The following is a 14,124-nucleotide window of genomic DNA, read 5'->3' as shown; positions in this document are numbered from 1 at the left end:
CTCCGGATGACTTCTGACCCCTTTGTTGTTAATTGAGCGTAGGAGGAGGAAGACTGGGATTGATAAATTGGTTTAGTTTGGGTGCCGCCTGGTAGCGTGATAATTCCATTATGCTTTAATTAAAATCGCATAAAATCGACGGTGTGTATAAATAAAATTTGTCACATGGCACGAAAAGCGAAGGCTGTCATAAAAAAGGAAAACACTTGCGAAAATCCAAACCAAATAAAAAAATCAAGCAAAAGAAATGAAAATATATGGTAAAATAACCAAAAAAAAAAAATGGGTGGCAACTAAGCCCGCAAGTAATGCGAATAAAACGTTTTGGCCATTTAAACTTGTCGCACGGCTTTTATTCGTTTTGGTTTTTAGTTGATTTTTATTTAATTTTTTTTTTTGTTAAGTCGTAGTAGTTGTTGGCCAGCGAAAATGTCGTACAGAGTTTCCAATAAAACTGGCCATTTATCATGAGGCAGGCCGGGGAAAAAAAAAAAACTGAGCCGAGAATCGACAATCGAATATTACGCATACGCCCCGGAGGGCAGCTGTTGGCTGCGCATGCGCAAACATCGAAGTCAGTATGGCTATAACCCCGGCTATTCTCGGCCCGATCTGCCAATCGATATTTCACGCTTTGTCGAATTTATTTTGGCTACTGGGAGGAGCCACTAATGCGGCAGATTAGTGTCAAGATTTGCATATGAAATCGTATGTCTGCCAGGTGCGTGTGTCGCCAATTTGGTAAGAGTGTTGCCAAATTTGGCCAATTCCATGGAGCTCATGAATCATTTTCTGTGACACCGCACGGTGGTGATGTGAATCACTTTGAATGCGTTTAGTAGTCGCAGATCCCAGATATAGATACGTCGTTGCCTAATGGCTGGGAAGTGGTTAAAGGTCTCTTTAGCTGATTTATATCGCCTTAAGAGTGTTGTTAGCTGCTCGAAGCTGTGAAGTATCTCACATTTTCTATATATTTATACTGGTTATTGGGATTCTTTTAGCATTCCCTGTAAAGTTGAAAAGATGTGTTGCAAGAAAGCTTTTTTTTTGAGCAGCGAATGCCATGACTTATCCAAGTTTGCAACCACTTGCTTTTGGGGTGACCATGCTTAAATTAATTGAATTTAACTTTGGAATTAAAACGTATCTGTAGGCTAGGAAATAACAAAAAAAAATGTTTAAATAATATATAAATATATATATAAAAATATATTTTAAATATTTGAATATTTACAGAAGCTAATCCCCCACCCTTAAAGTTACTAAACTCGAACACCGTAACTACATCGTAAACGTTGGAAATAAAATATCTTAAAGGTCTTCAAAGTTATTTTATTAATAATTATAAACTTTTACTGCAATTGTTTTAATGTTATTTTATTATTTAAATACATACTGAAACCAGCTCTCTGTCATATAATATATCAAGTATAAAGTGCACATTTATACTGTTATTATTATATTTTAAAAGCTTAAAGGTTTACTAAAGCTTTAATGGGAATATCGAATTCAGGGCATGTCAACATTGAGACTTATATATAGAAATATCTTATTATATATATATATATTGCTTATCAAACAAATATACACTTTATGGTTCAGTTTGCAGAGGGTGTTAAATATCGCTCTAAGTCCTAAACCAGTTTTTAAGCCAAGTTGGGGGTGGAAAAAGTGGTTTTAAGGCATGAAATTTAATATATTGTAATCACATATTTGTCATCTGCAATGAATAAGGGGGAGCTTGAGGGTTTATAGGTATTTAATTTATTATTTTCTTAGGCTTGACAATTGTTTTAATTATAGGATAAAAATTATATCATTTCTTATAAGGCTCAAGGCAAGAGTAATTTATATAGTAAACCTCATTCCACCTTCCTTCAGTTTCAGTAATCTTTCAATTGCTTCCCCAAATATAATTGACATCCTTTCCCATTTATCTTTATGGGATATCTGTTTTCCTAGTTATGACAACACACAGTCTCTGCCAAAAGGCAACGTCATCAATTAAACTGCATTGTGCTCAGGCGGTCGCGCCCTCAAAGAAATCAGGAAAAAAAAGGGTAAGCTGCTACTAAAAACAAGAGCACACCGAATGCGTGTGTCGTCTGGCTGCCTGTCTGCCGGCTCTTCGAAGGATTCGCAAAGGAAAACAAAAATATAAAACTAAAAAGGGAAAAGGCAGGGGCTTCCCCAGGAAGCAACTGCTCTGCCGACAGAGGCAGCAGCATCTGCGCGGCGTCGCTGCCCTGGCGTTCAGTTGAGAATTTTTCAGTACTATTTTTTTTCCAGAACATTGGCACTCTGGCGAAGAAGCCTCGGTCGGCACTGGCCACAGGCACAGTCGTTCCTCGGCCGAGCAACCGTTTGCATCGCGCGCAGCTCTCGAAGCGATTTTCGATTCCGAATCCCACAACGAACCCTTTTGGCCTCCTCCGAAGGATACAGCGCAATCACCACTACCACCAGCCAGGCGCCACTCAGTCGCAGTCCGCATCTCGCACAAGGATTCCGAGCGAAAAATAAAACATTCCAAGGCAGCCATGTCAGCCATTCCGATGAAGGCCCTCCTAGCCGGTGTATTCCTGCTGGCCAATGCCTGGCACATCACAGGTGAGCTGGATTTATCAGGTAGCTCTAAGGCGATCGGCAACACGCTCCCCAATAAGTTGGTAAACATAAAGCCCAACGAGCGAGGCATATTTTTCGCATAGTTTATGCAAAAAAATACACCGAAAAATATATCAGATTTTATGAACTATTAACAATGTTCCTCGTGTGTTGATTTTAATATCTATAGATATTTCTTAACATTGGTGAATAAAAATTAAGGTACCCTCTGAACAATATTTACTTCCTAGAAAGTGCTCTAAACATATGACCTATGATTTCTAAAAAGATTTTAAAACATGTGTCTTTGTATTAAAGATATAACGTTAAAGGAATAAGAACTGCTTAAGGCAGCAGCTATATTTAATTCACTTTCAATATAAGGTGACATTAAATTAAATAATTAGAGATTTTTAATAGTTTTCAAATAATAAAATCTTCAAAAATAAATAAGAAATATCAGTCTTATTAACACTTACAACTTTGCTTTCATAAATAGCGATTTCTAAGGCTCTCCCTCTTATAAAATACAGTACTAATAATAATAATAATTAAAACATTTTCCCTGTAAATATCAAATGATCAATGACTCTAATTTCTTTCTGTGCACCTGTAATTCCATCCACCCCCTCAAGGTCACTGATCCGCATTAAGTTTTTGAGGTGTGATGGTTTTTCTACTCAAAGTCCATGAATGAAATCTGTTTCCCCGTTTTGCTGAACATTTTGTTTATGTAGTTCCCGCTAGAGATTTTACGAGTTTCCCTTGCGGTGTTTATGAAAAAAATAGAAATATTCTCAAAATTATTCTTATATTAGCCGGGAAATGCCTTACAACTAAAAAGAGTTTCAGGTGGAAAACATTAAATGTTCTTGGCACATAATTCCTATGTTATTAGTGAGTCAAAATTTAGGATTTATGGACGACACTTTGTTCAGCACTCAAAATGATGAAGGTGAATGTTGGTTTTATTTGTCGTAAACAAATTAATATCGAATGAGGGGGCCGGAATATAATGAAACATTAATGGGGCCGATGTGAGGCTTAAATATAGAAAGTGCTCATTTGTTTATTTTGTAGGGGAAACACGTGTGGATAGAGTAAAGACAATTGAATGTTGTTTATCAGAGAATTATGATTTATTATTGAAGATGTTGCTAAAAAATTTAAAAATATGATGGTTTTTATTCATATGATTACGGTTAATTCAGTAACTTTTGGTATTTTCTTTTGTTATAATTTGGAAATGGATTTTAATTAAGAAGTAAAAAAGTATTGGGCATTGGTGGAAGTACTTTATAATTAGAATGTTAAGAAATCTATTTTAAATATTACTTACATTGTAGAGAATTGAGTTATTGAAGAATGTCTGTCAATTGTATTTGCTTTAAGAGATATGAAGATATATTAACCATTCAAAAATGCATTTATTTTTCCTTCCTATTGTAATGAACTAGTTGCAGAATTGATAAATTAAGATATATATTAGGCTGACTACAAAATATTAACATAAAACCTTTTCTTAATTATTACCATTTATTCCCTATTTACGATGTCTTTCGACATTCTTCCTTATTATATATATTTTTCTGTTTGTGTAAAGAAAATTCGTGGGTCATTGCTTCTTTGATGAACATCGCGAAATTCACCTATATTTATACACATGCATTCGCATTTCGGTGATTTTCACGCTTTTCCCTGATTGGCAACCTGCACGCCTTATAAATACAAATATTCGACCGACTGCCAGACATTTCAATATTTGTTTCCACAACCATTCCGGTGCGGTTCACACGATTTCCCAAACAGAATGTAAAATGCAGTCCGCTCTGCTGAATATTTCTGAAACGCTTTTAATGATGATTATATGATGATGATGATGATGCAGTTGGATGGAGGACTGTGATTGGGTCATTCTATATAGAGCTTCCCTGTTGCTCTCAATTAGCCCGCTTGGGTATCCTGCAATTATCTAATTGCTTTGTTTTTGCTTTGGGCATCAATCTGGATTTACGCCGTATCCTGGCGGAGACTGCGCATGTCAGAGTGGCGCCAGGATGTCGTCTGCTCCAGTTTCCCGCTGTCTTCGGCATCTGATACCCGCATCCCAGCACTCTCCCCATGGTCCTGGATGTGACAACCCCTGGTTTTGGATGTATGGAAACTATGTCAGAGTCTGGTTTGCCCTCTTCGGGGGTTAGTTCTCATCCGCTCCTGCCGCTCCTGTTCAATGGCATCAATTGCGTAATTTCCACAAACTGATAATGAGTATAAATAGGGTTTGGGGTCGCTCTTCCATTCAGGAAGCGGAGATTGCCCTGACACACATCCGATCCGTATCGTATTATATTTGTTATTCATACATTCTTAACCGAGGGGGCTGCTTTTTACACAGGGGTTGCAAGTTTCAAATAAACAACAGAAACAAAAACAAGTAACAAGAAGCAAGTGGAGTGCAACTTCCTCCAAGTAAGTCTCAGCTTTCAATTTGTAGCCAGACCCTCTAGAGGGAAGCCATACCAAGTCTCACCATGTGCGTGACCTCAGCGAATAGCTCCTCCGGAATGCCAAGCGCGGGCGTTATAAAACCCTCCGGCCACGACCTTGGTGTGTCCATAAATTACACTTGTAAAAATTGCACAGAACTTTAAAGCGATGATCAAAAAAAGGTAACCAAAGAAAGAAAACTAATTAAATACTTTTATTACATTATTACATTATTTACAGCTTTGAAAAATTCATTTGATTCGAAAATACAAATATTTTCAATGTATGCTTTAATGTATGCCAAACAACTGGTAAATAAAATCAAACAATATTATGCAAATAATTAATTGGAATAAACAAAAAACACAGTTAAATGATGAATGACTTGATTTAAATACAAGCTTGTGCATTAATCAATTATAATAAACTTTAAACTTACAACCAATAGAAAGCCTAAATCCTTTAAATTTTCCAAACTGGCTATTGAATCTATATACCCATTTCATTTCTGGAATGAGATTTTTAATAACTTTCTGTTTGAATTTTTAATTCTTTTGAATTATTAAAGAATACCTTTTTTTTCACTCATAAAAAGGAAAGTATTTTTAAAATGATAAACACACATATCTTTTAAGTGTTAGAACCGAAAATAAAAAAAGGAAAACAATCAATTACTCACACTATAAAAAGCAAGTATTCGCGTCTTCGTCAATTACCTGAAATTGTTCTTGAAATGCCAGAATAAAGGACCCAACAAAGATGGGAAAATGAATAAACAAACGGTCTAAGGTGGGTTTTTTGCATATATGTCCAGTCCATGTGAGCCAACCCACAAGCCATCCTTAGGAGGACTCCAAGCCGTTGACATGCCAAGGCCACGGCATTGGGAGGCTTTAAAACGTATACGTAATATCGCCAGCTCTGGCGTAATAATATAATTTAGCAGAGAAGCTTCGCGGAAAAGAAGTATAAAGTGTGTTACAGTCAATATTTGACAGCCACCACTCCTCGTTTCGGAATGGAACGGAACCCCTTTCCAGGATTGTTTGTCTTCAATGTGGAACGGGGGGTCTTGTGGAATGTTTACCTTTTCCTGTGGCAGAAGGCAAACAAGGCGAGTCCCAACGGCCATCCTTTGGCACGTTTCCACTGCCAGGACATGCAAAATTGCGCCAAGGACACAGCCGGCGATCTTGATTCACTGTCAGGCCAAATCACGCAACCTTATCACCATCAACCCAATTAGGAAAGCTTCGCGGCCATAGAATTCCCCATCACATTCAACTTACAATCAACTAGCTCTCGCACTAATTAAATCATTTGTTCGATTCTATAAATAGTTTACAATTCTTATGCTTGGGGTGCGAAAATTAAATTAGAAGTGTGAAACGATTGCGGTGAGCACAAGAATAACAAATTAAAATTCGATAGAAAAATAAACAACGATTGGAAAGAGTTTAACGCTATAAATATAAAGTTATGAATAAGTTGAATTTATAAGTAAACTCAATACTAATTAACTAAATGAATCCAAAACGAAGAAAAGTGGAAGTAAACATAGCTTTAAGTGATACTAAAAATGGGAAATTTATTGCAAAAGATCAATCAGACAGCGAGACATTAACTATGCCATTTAATCGAGAGGAAATATGTTTACGTAAAAGATTTGCCAAAATCCGAAACATATCATAGCTATTTCAATTGAATACTGGGAAAAAAAATCTTTTAAAATGAATTTCAGTTTAAAAACATTTCTAACTTACTTTTACTTTTACCTATACTACTTTAATTACTTCTCAGTTAGTAATTAATTAACATTAAGTTTAATTTACAATATATTTCCCTCTCATTAAGATTAAAATCTAAGATAATTAAAAATGTCATGCAGATTATAATTTTAATAGCCCCATTAAGTGTTGGTGATGTGATTTTAATGCAAACCTTTTTCGTTTGAAACGTTAATGGACCTCCCATCCAAATGTTTGCAACAAATTACCCAGAATTTTAAGAGTACGGTCTTGGTGGCGTATACGTAATAAAATTCGACTGTGGCGCCACATCGACTGGCCACGCATTCTCCATTCTCGCATTTTCACATTTTCTCTGTGGGCGGCACATGAAAACTCTGATGATGTCAACCCCTGGGCTAGGAAAACCTTGGCTTGGGGGAGAGAGCCCGAAATGTCGAATGAAAACTGTGTCATCCCCCAGTTATTTTTGGTCGGCAAACAAAGTTTGTTTTTTTTTTGCTTGCCTGCCAAATATTTGACCGGTGACCCCATGAGAGGTCAAAGTTTGCTCTACTGATGGCATTATTTTTTACCTATAAATATATCTTATATAAATGTATGTCTTTTTTTCGCAGCTGTAAATGAGCAGCATCATCAGCGGCAGCATTTGGAATGCTGGCATTGCAGCTCGGACACCATTGGATCGGAGGACTTCTGCGATGTGACTTTCCAGGAGGACAACATTCCTACGGATTTGATCAAGGAGAGGAACATCAATCTACTGAGGAGCTGCAACAGCACCATTCACTCCGATCACGAGCGGCCTGTGTGCCGCAAAACTGTGGAAGAGTGTGAGTTCCAAACCTTTCTTAAAAAAACTAGATTTTATAAATTAAAAGACTCAATCTTCAAGATAGATAGATATATGTTTATGTAAAACTCCCAAGTAATATATTTATTTAATTTTCAGATAAGGGCAAGCTAATTACGAAGCGCTTCTGCTACTATACCAACAAATCAGATCCCGTGGAGCTGTGCAACATCACCAGTCCGGAGAAGAATGTGCGGCGGATATTCTGCGAGGATTGCCTCACCGATCGCTGCAACGGAGCTTATATGGGTGCCTCACTTATGGAGTTCGCCCTGCTCCTGCCCATGTTGGCCTTAGTCCAACAGTTGGCCAACTAAGTGGCATTAGAGCCTACCACTTGGACGCATCTCTGAATTGTATTTTTGTTGGAACGTGATATTTTGCCCGGTCCCCTGAGAAAGGGGACTGAGCTGTTGCTGATTAACGATTTATGTTTAGTCCTCGGTTTAACTTAGGTTTAGTTCCCGGCCACTAGTGCCCCCACACTCATTAAGCTTAAATTCAGACTTATAAGTTGGTTTCCGATTTGCCCTAAAGCTCAAAGCCCCTAAAAAGTAATCCCCTAAATTCCAATTAAGAAAAAATACCAGTAGGGCATTAACTCAGCCCAAAGCACAGTAAATACTCACTAATAGTCTATATGTACAACATAATATTTTTATGTAAAGAACACACACATTCACCTATATGTAAAATGAATACAGTTGCTGGACAAACTCAAATCAAGGTACTTAAAGGCACTCGAACAGATGCACCGAATAAAGATTACACAACTGATTAAGGCTTATAATTTCTATTGAATTAAAGGTATTTTAGCAGCTCAATTATGGCATTCACGAGGCGTTGATTGGTGTCTTGATCCAGCCCGGAATAAAAGTCATCTAACTGGAAACTCTGCCAAAGCTTGGCCATATAGCCGTTAAACTCCACACTCTGTTTGCCAATGATTTTGTAGCGTTCATAGAGCATTAATTCGGCGTGTATCATTGTCAGATACGACTCCCGATTACCCGAAATATATAGCTGGAAAAACAGGGCAGCCAATTTGCTGACGCTCTGTAAATTATAGATCTTACGCAGGACCTTCTGCAGGATCCTTTCCAGTTGTACTGGCTTGTAAAGGCAATGCAGTCTCTGCGAATGCCTCCCAATCGCCATCTGCCATTTGCCTTGGTCATGTTCCTCGGCCTCCAAGGCCTCCTGGAATAGTGCCGTGGTATTTAAAACCTCCAAATGTTCCCGTATATTTTCCCTGATGAGATGAGCCTGCAGGTTGTGTTGCAAAGTCACATTCCTCGCCGGCTTACAAATCACATGTTGTAGTGTCTCCTGCAAGGCTTCGATTTTGCCCACATCCCTCGGATAGTCGACTTTCAGTTTTCCCCAAGTGGCTGCCACCAGAGACATCTGCTCGGAGACGCTGCCATTGAGATTCTCGATCAGATCCAACATTCGCCTATTGTCGTAGCTGACCACCTGAGTTCCCAGGGCGACAATTGCCGGTAAGAACAGCAGCGAAATTGTAACAATTTTACTTAGCATCTCGCGGGTTGAAATGGCACTGAATTATGGATTATTATTCCAGCAGTTGAATTATCAGCAATCTAAGCTTATCAGCAACGTCTGTACCACAAAGCACTCTCATGAAAATTGTAGAGAAAAAGCTATAGGCAATGCACAGTGTACATCTGTACGTCATCATTGAAATTTTTATATTGATATTTATTTTTATTTAAAATAATTTTGACCTTATCAGCAATTGGACAAAAGTTAAGGGTATATACGTCTTGGACTGGGGGGATGTTTGATAACCATAACCATTATAATTTACGGTTGCCATCCTTTTAATTCCTTTTCTAAAATAGATTAGATATTATAGTTTCTTTTGAGTGCGGAATTTATATTGCCTCGTGAATCACAATAATCCATCAAACCCCACAAGTAGTAAGCCACCAAATCGACATGGAAATGAAGGCTCTTTTAGGGTGTGTCCATCCCCTCTCCGAGTGTGTGCTTAGCCACTTGTCACACTAATCCGGACCGACACTCGGATAGCCATAGAAGTTGAATCCAATTAGGCGACCTACATGCGTGACAATGCAACCCTCACGATAGGATATCCTGTCGTTGTCGTTGCCATTGCCTTGCTCCTTGCTGGCCCCATCTTTAGACATCTCTGACGGACGGCCACCGAGCAGCTGGCCCCTTCTAATTAAATTTATGCAAATTATTTGACGTCCTTGTTGATTAGTGTCTCACATCCCTCTGCCTCATTAAGTTTCGATCGTGCTCAATGAGATAAGACAAAATCGAATCAAATTTGTCGGTCTCACATCCTCGTAAATTCGTTCTAAATTCGATGACATACTTTTGGGCTGCCAGAACTTGAGTAATAGATGGAAAAAAGGCACTCAATTTGAGTGCATTTCCAGGGGGGAACATATACTGCCTTCAAACGCTTTTTAGCAAGTAAATTCTGTCACTTAGAAATGATTTTTGTTGACATTGTAAACAACACTTTAGAGTCTCAGTGTTAATATATCTGTTACTGACTCACAGATGACATCTTCACTTCAAAGTGATATTCCTCTGTTTGAGTAACTTCCAGGTATTTTCTATTGCGGAGAAATGTGTACTAATAAAAAGTATTTTGATTATTTATAAATAATCAAAGAATGAAAAACATTGAATAATTTTAAAATTGAATAGGCAAAATATTTATATACTGTCAAGTATGCTTTAAGTTTTGAAATAACAGCTAAAACATTTGTCAGAGAACTTGTAAAATAAAAATAATCATTCATCAATTTAAAACGTTATTCTACAATTGTAGTTTTTTATCTAACAAATACTAACTATCTATCTAATGAAAAAAACATGAAAGGGAGCTAACATCGGGAAGGCGAATTGTGTATACCCTGGTACTTTGCCATAGAATCATGGGTTTGACCTAAATTTATGTATTCTAAGGACATTAGTCGATATTTTTATATGCTAATTTTTTGGCTAAGCCAAAAAAGCAATTATTTTAATTCGGAAAGCTGTTCTGTGCTAGTTTTTACTTTTTATCATGAATAGTTTATAATTAAGTTAGGCTTTTATATACTTTGCGTATTTGTTTAAAGTTTCACTTTAAATTAAAATTAAGTATTGAGGTCCATGGCCAGAAATGAATTAATTGGAAAATTAACGCATAGCAAACATAGATGTTCAGGACATAGGCCTGATACCTCACATAGGCCTGATCCCTTATAATCAATATACAAGGTATAAATATTATGGTTAAGACTTACCGCAGTAGAGGTGATCTTCTGATTATCAAGATGTATTGCATTGTTAATCACTATCACACCACTATCACTAACGATGTTAACGTTGGGGATGCTGCAAACAGAATGAGGTCAGCGCTTTGGATGTGCCTGTATTTATAGTCTCAGAGCAAAGAGAACAGAGAAAGTGAGAGCGGGAGAGAAAGAGAGAGCTCTAGAGAAATGAAAGAAAGAGCTATCTCTTGAGAAACAGAGAGGGAGAGGGAGAGTGAGACCTAGAGACATAGAGATAGAGAGAAGTGCAATCGATCATAACAAAGCCAAATATACATTGATCCCATTTTAAAAATCTTTCCTGTTAATTTTGATATCTTCAAGCAAGGCTAGCAGATGTAAATGATGATCTTTCTTGATCATATATTATTTATAGGATCGGAAATAACACCTTCACTGTATTGCAAGCTTCGAAATGAAATTATAATACCCTACAAGGGTATTTAAAAAACACAACTATTTTGTGTATCCCACAAATACAAACTGCATGCATATGAAAAGCCCCATTAAATGATCAACTTGAACCGCAGTCCGAACAACACTTCAAAATAGACAAGCCCACTCTGTTAGAACCGGTTTTCTAACCCCAAAAACACAACAATAAATACAACAATTTATATATAAACCGATAACCTAAGCCTGCATCTACATCGAGCCACAATTTTCACTCAAAACCAACCAAGACGGGCAGCAGATTTTGAGTCTGAAACATTTTGAGTTTGTTTTTTATGTTTTTTCGGAAATGGAGGCACTGCGGCGGCTGTTGCCTCAACTCGCAGTGCTCGAGGCATTCAGACGTGCACCAGACTTCGTTGACGGCGGTTCATATTCGTGCCTCTGAACTTAAGCAATCTTTAATATTCGAAAAGTTAATCTGTAAAAAACCAAGTGCTAATCAAGATGGTGTCCGCTCTAAAATGCAGTTTGGCCGTGGCCGTTATGATCAGTCTGGCCTGTTCGGGTGCGTTGCATTAGAAAGTGTTTTCCGAATGGCAAAACGTTGTATTTTAAGGAGTTCAAGGATAAAGACATTTGAGATCATTATTTTTAATTTTTCAATGTGATTATACCCCCTTAAATATAGGGATAAAGGACCTTCTTGATTTTGAAATACAAATTTTCACGATACTTTTAGATCGGTTAGATTTTAAGGACATTTTTAAACAAAGTGAATAAAGTTTCTGATACTTAATTTTCTAAATGACCTTCAGTCTTTTTCTACAGTCTAGTTGATCCTTACATATAATACAAAATATGGATGTTTTTTTAATTACTATTCTATTTTTGCTTATTTAATTTTAAATTTTAAAGCAAAAGGATTAAAGTGTACCTTATATTAAAAAAAAAAGTATATTTAAAACTCAAAATTCACTCACAAACTATACAAAACAAATCGATAATTTACTTTAGAATAATTTAAATACTCATATAATATATTAAATAATATTCTGATTCTTTGAGCAGGGATTAAAAATATACTCAACTAACGATAATCACAACTTTTAAGTTATACGTTTGTTTCTTTACGAAAAAGAAAACTTAAAAGTATATGTGTTTTTATATTTTTAAATATTTTTTAAAATCAATAATACCGTTTTTTCCCCACAGCTTATGCCATCAAGTGCTATCAATGCGAATCTCTCACATCCCCAAAATGCGGTCTGAAATTCGAGGCTGATGACAATCTGCTGATCGATTGTTCCCGAATTGGACCCCCTCGCTACCTGCAGAACTTCTTCCCCCTACGGAACGCCACTGGATGTATGAAGAAGACCCTTGAGAGTGGTAAGACCTTAGAACCTAGTACACCTTTAAAAAAAATATACAGAAAGTGGGATAACAAAACAAAATTCCGATAACAATCCTTTTTTCTATTGAATTACATAGAAACTTGAAAAGCTGAAATATTTAGACCTTGGATAATGACATTTTCGTTAGCAATTATTTTACAAACAATATGACACTAAGACTATAAAAAATTCGACTTTGGTTACCCTTTTATCCCTATACATATGTATATGTCAAAATTCAGACCCTGCAAAAAACCAGACGACCCCTGAGATCATCGCAGGAAATGGGTTATGTATTCAAACTCTGATGTCATGCGTGAATATTTCTCATCACGTTTCTTTGCGACTTATTTTCGCGTAATTACATCAAAGTAGCAGCTTAATTCCGGTTGGTTAGAAAATAATAATAGCGGTGACGAAAGTGAGTTTGAATCCCACAATCTAATCTTTTCACTCGCACACAAAATTTACATATTTATTTAAATTTCCAAGACGTTGTGTCTTGATTAATTTCTTATAAATATTATGATCATTAAATTAAGCTTCACAGTTTTGAAATTAATTTATGGCAACAGATCAATTGACGGATTTGTTGTGAAAATGAATTTCAATTTCAAAGATGAGATCACTAAATACAGACAGCTGTAATTTGCCGCCTTTCGGGTTTTTGCTTTTTAACCGCTGGGTGGATCCAATTGTTATCCACTGTTTACCAGAGCAATTGGGTACAGTGGAGTCATAAAAAATAAATAAAAAAATAAATAAAGTAAACAATTAACAAGTGCCCGGCTTTAGGGGAACAATCGGTTCATTTAGATATTGCCGCCAGCGAAAGCTGTTTGCCCAGTTGCTCATCTCCGTTTTCTTTATTTAATATTAATACTAATTTATATATTTTCTAATTTTAACAGTGGCTGGACACCCGCAGATCGTGAGGACCTGCTACTTTGGCGACATTAACAACGTCCAGAGTGGCTGCCAGTCGGATCCCTCGCTGCCCTTCGTCAAGCAGCTGGGCTGCGATGTGTGCACCAAGGACGAGTGCAATGGATCGTCATCCTTGGCCCCCGTGGCAGGAGCCATCCTGCTCTTCTTCGGCGTCGCCCGCCTGCTGGCATAGATCTTAACTAATTAGCTCGTAATACCCTATACTTCTTGTAGCATTTTCCATTTCCATTTACGACGCTCAAGGATAATTAGTTGGTTAAATTCTGTTTACATTTAAATTTGTAATAAAAAGAAGGATACAAGTTCATCCCAAGCAACATGCCAAAAAGAAATTGTGGTTTTTATTTGTAAAAAGGGATTTTAAT

The 14,124-nt window shown here is 36.9% G+C and overlaps 3 protein-coding genes across 3 annotated transcripts; 2 read left to right on the top strand and 1 right to left on the bottom strand.

The window, feature by feature from the left end:
• The first annotated feature begins 1,965 nt into the window (after window positions 1-1,965).
• On the top strand, window positions 1,966-8,479 carry twit (target of wit). The gene is made up of 3 exons (XM_086834964.1): window positions 1,966-2,613; window positions 7,463-7,678; window positions 7,798-8,479. The coding sequence occupies exons 1-3, from the start codon at window positions 2,544-2,546 to the stop codon at window positions 8,013-8,015; spliced, it is 504 nt and encodes a 167-aa protein (XP_086691090.1). The 5' UTR covers window positions 1,966-2,543; the 3' UTR covers window positions 8,016-8,479.
• LOC110187267 (uncharacterized) lies at window positions 8,334-9,240 on the bottom strand. The gene has a single exon (XM_020956655.2). The coding sequence runs from the start codon at window positions 9,238-9,240 to the stop codon at window positions 8,500-8,502; it is 741 nt and encodes a 246-aa protein (XP_020812314.2). The 3' UTR covers window positions 8,334-8,499.
• Window positions 9,241-11,814: 2,574 nt separating this feature from the next.
• Window positions 11,815-14,091, top strand: LOC110187269 (UPAR/Ly6 domain-containing protein bero). Its single transcript, XM_020956656.2, has 3 exons — window positions 11,815-11,982; window positions 12,630-12,806; window positions 13,723-14,091. Exons 1-3 carry the CDS (start codon window positions 11,922-11,924, stop codon window positions 13,929-13,931), a joined length of 447 nt encoding a protein of 148 aa, XP_020812315.2. The 5' UTR covers window positions 11,815-11,921; the 3' UTR covers window positions 13,932-14,091.
• The last annotated feature ends 33 nt before the right edge of the window (window positions 14,092-14,124 follow it).

The sequence above is a fragment of the Drosophila serrata genome, unplaced genomic scaffold (assembly GCF_035046125.1).
Source record: "Drosophila serrata isolate PLE 108 unplaced genomic scaffold, ASM3504612v1 contig_275, whole genome shotgun sequence".
Lineage (NCBI taxonomy): Eukaryota > Metazoa > Arthropoda > Insecta > Diptera > Drosophilidae > Drosophila > Drosophila serrata.
Note: the sequence above shows the minus strand (reverse complement) of the source record. Positions and strands in the feature narration are given on the sequence as shown.

Bases quoted from the DNA above. Each gene is read 5' to 3' on its own strand.
- twit (XM_086834964.1), top strand. From the start codon at position 2,544: ATGTCAGCCATTCCGATGAAGGCCCTCCTAGCCGGTGTATTCCTGCTG. The intron at 2,614-7,462 runs GTGAGCTGGATT...TTTTTTTCGCAG, and splicing joins CAATGCCTGGCACATCACAG to CTGTAAATGAGCAGCATCAT. The intron at 7,679-7,797 runs GTGAGTTCCAAA...TTTAATTTTCAG, and splicing joins CCGCAAAACTGTGGAAGAGT to ATAAGGGCAAGCTAATTACG.
- LOC110187269 (XM_020956656.2), top strand. From the start codon at position 11,922: ATGGTGTCCGCTCTAAAATGCAGTTTGGCCGTGGCCGTTATGATCAGT. The intron at 11,983-12,629 runs GTGCGTTGCATT...TTTTCCCCACAG, and splicing joins GATCAGTCTGGCCTGTTCGG to CTTATGCCATCAAGTGCTAT. The intron at 12,807-13,722 runs GTAAGACCTTAG...TAATTTTAACAG, and splicing joins GAAGAAGACCCTTGAGAGTG to TGGCTGGACACCCGCAGATC.
- LOC110187267 (XM_020956655.2), bottom strand. From the start codon at position 9,240: ATGCTAAGTAAAATTGTTACAATTTCGCTGCTGTTCTTACCGGCAATT.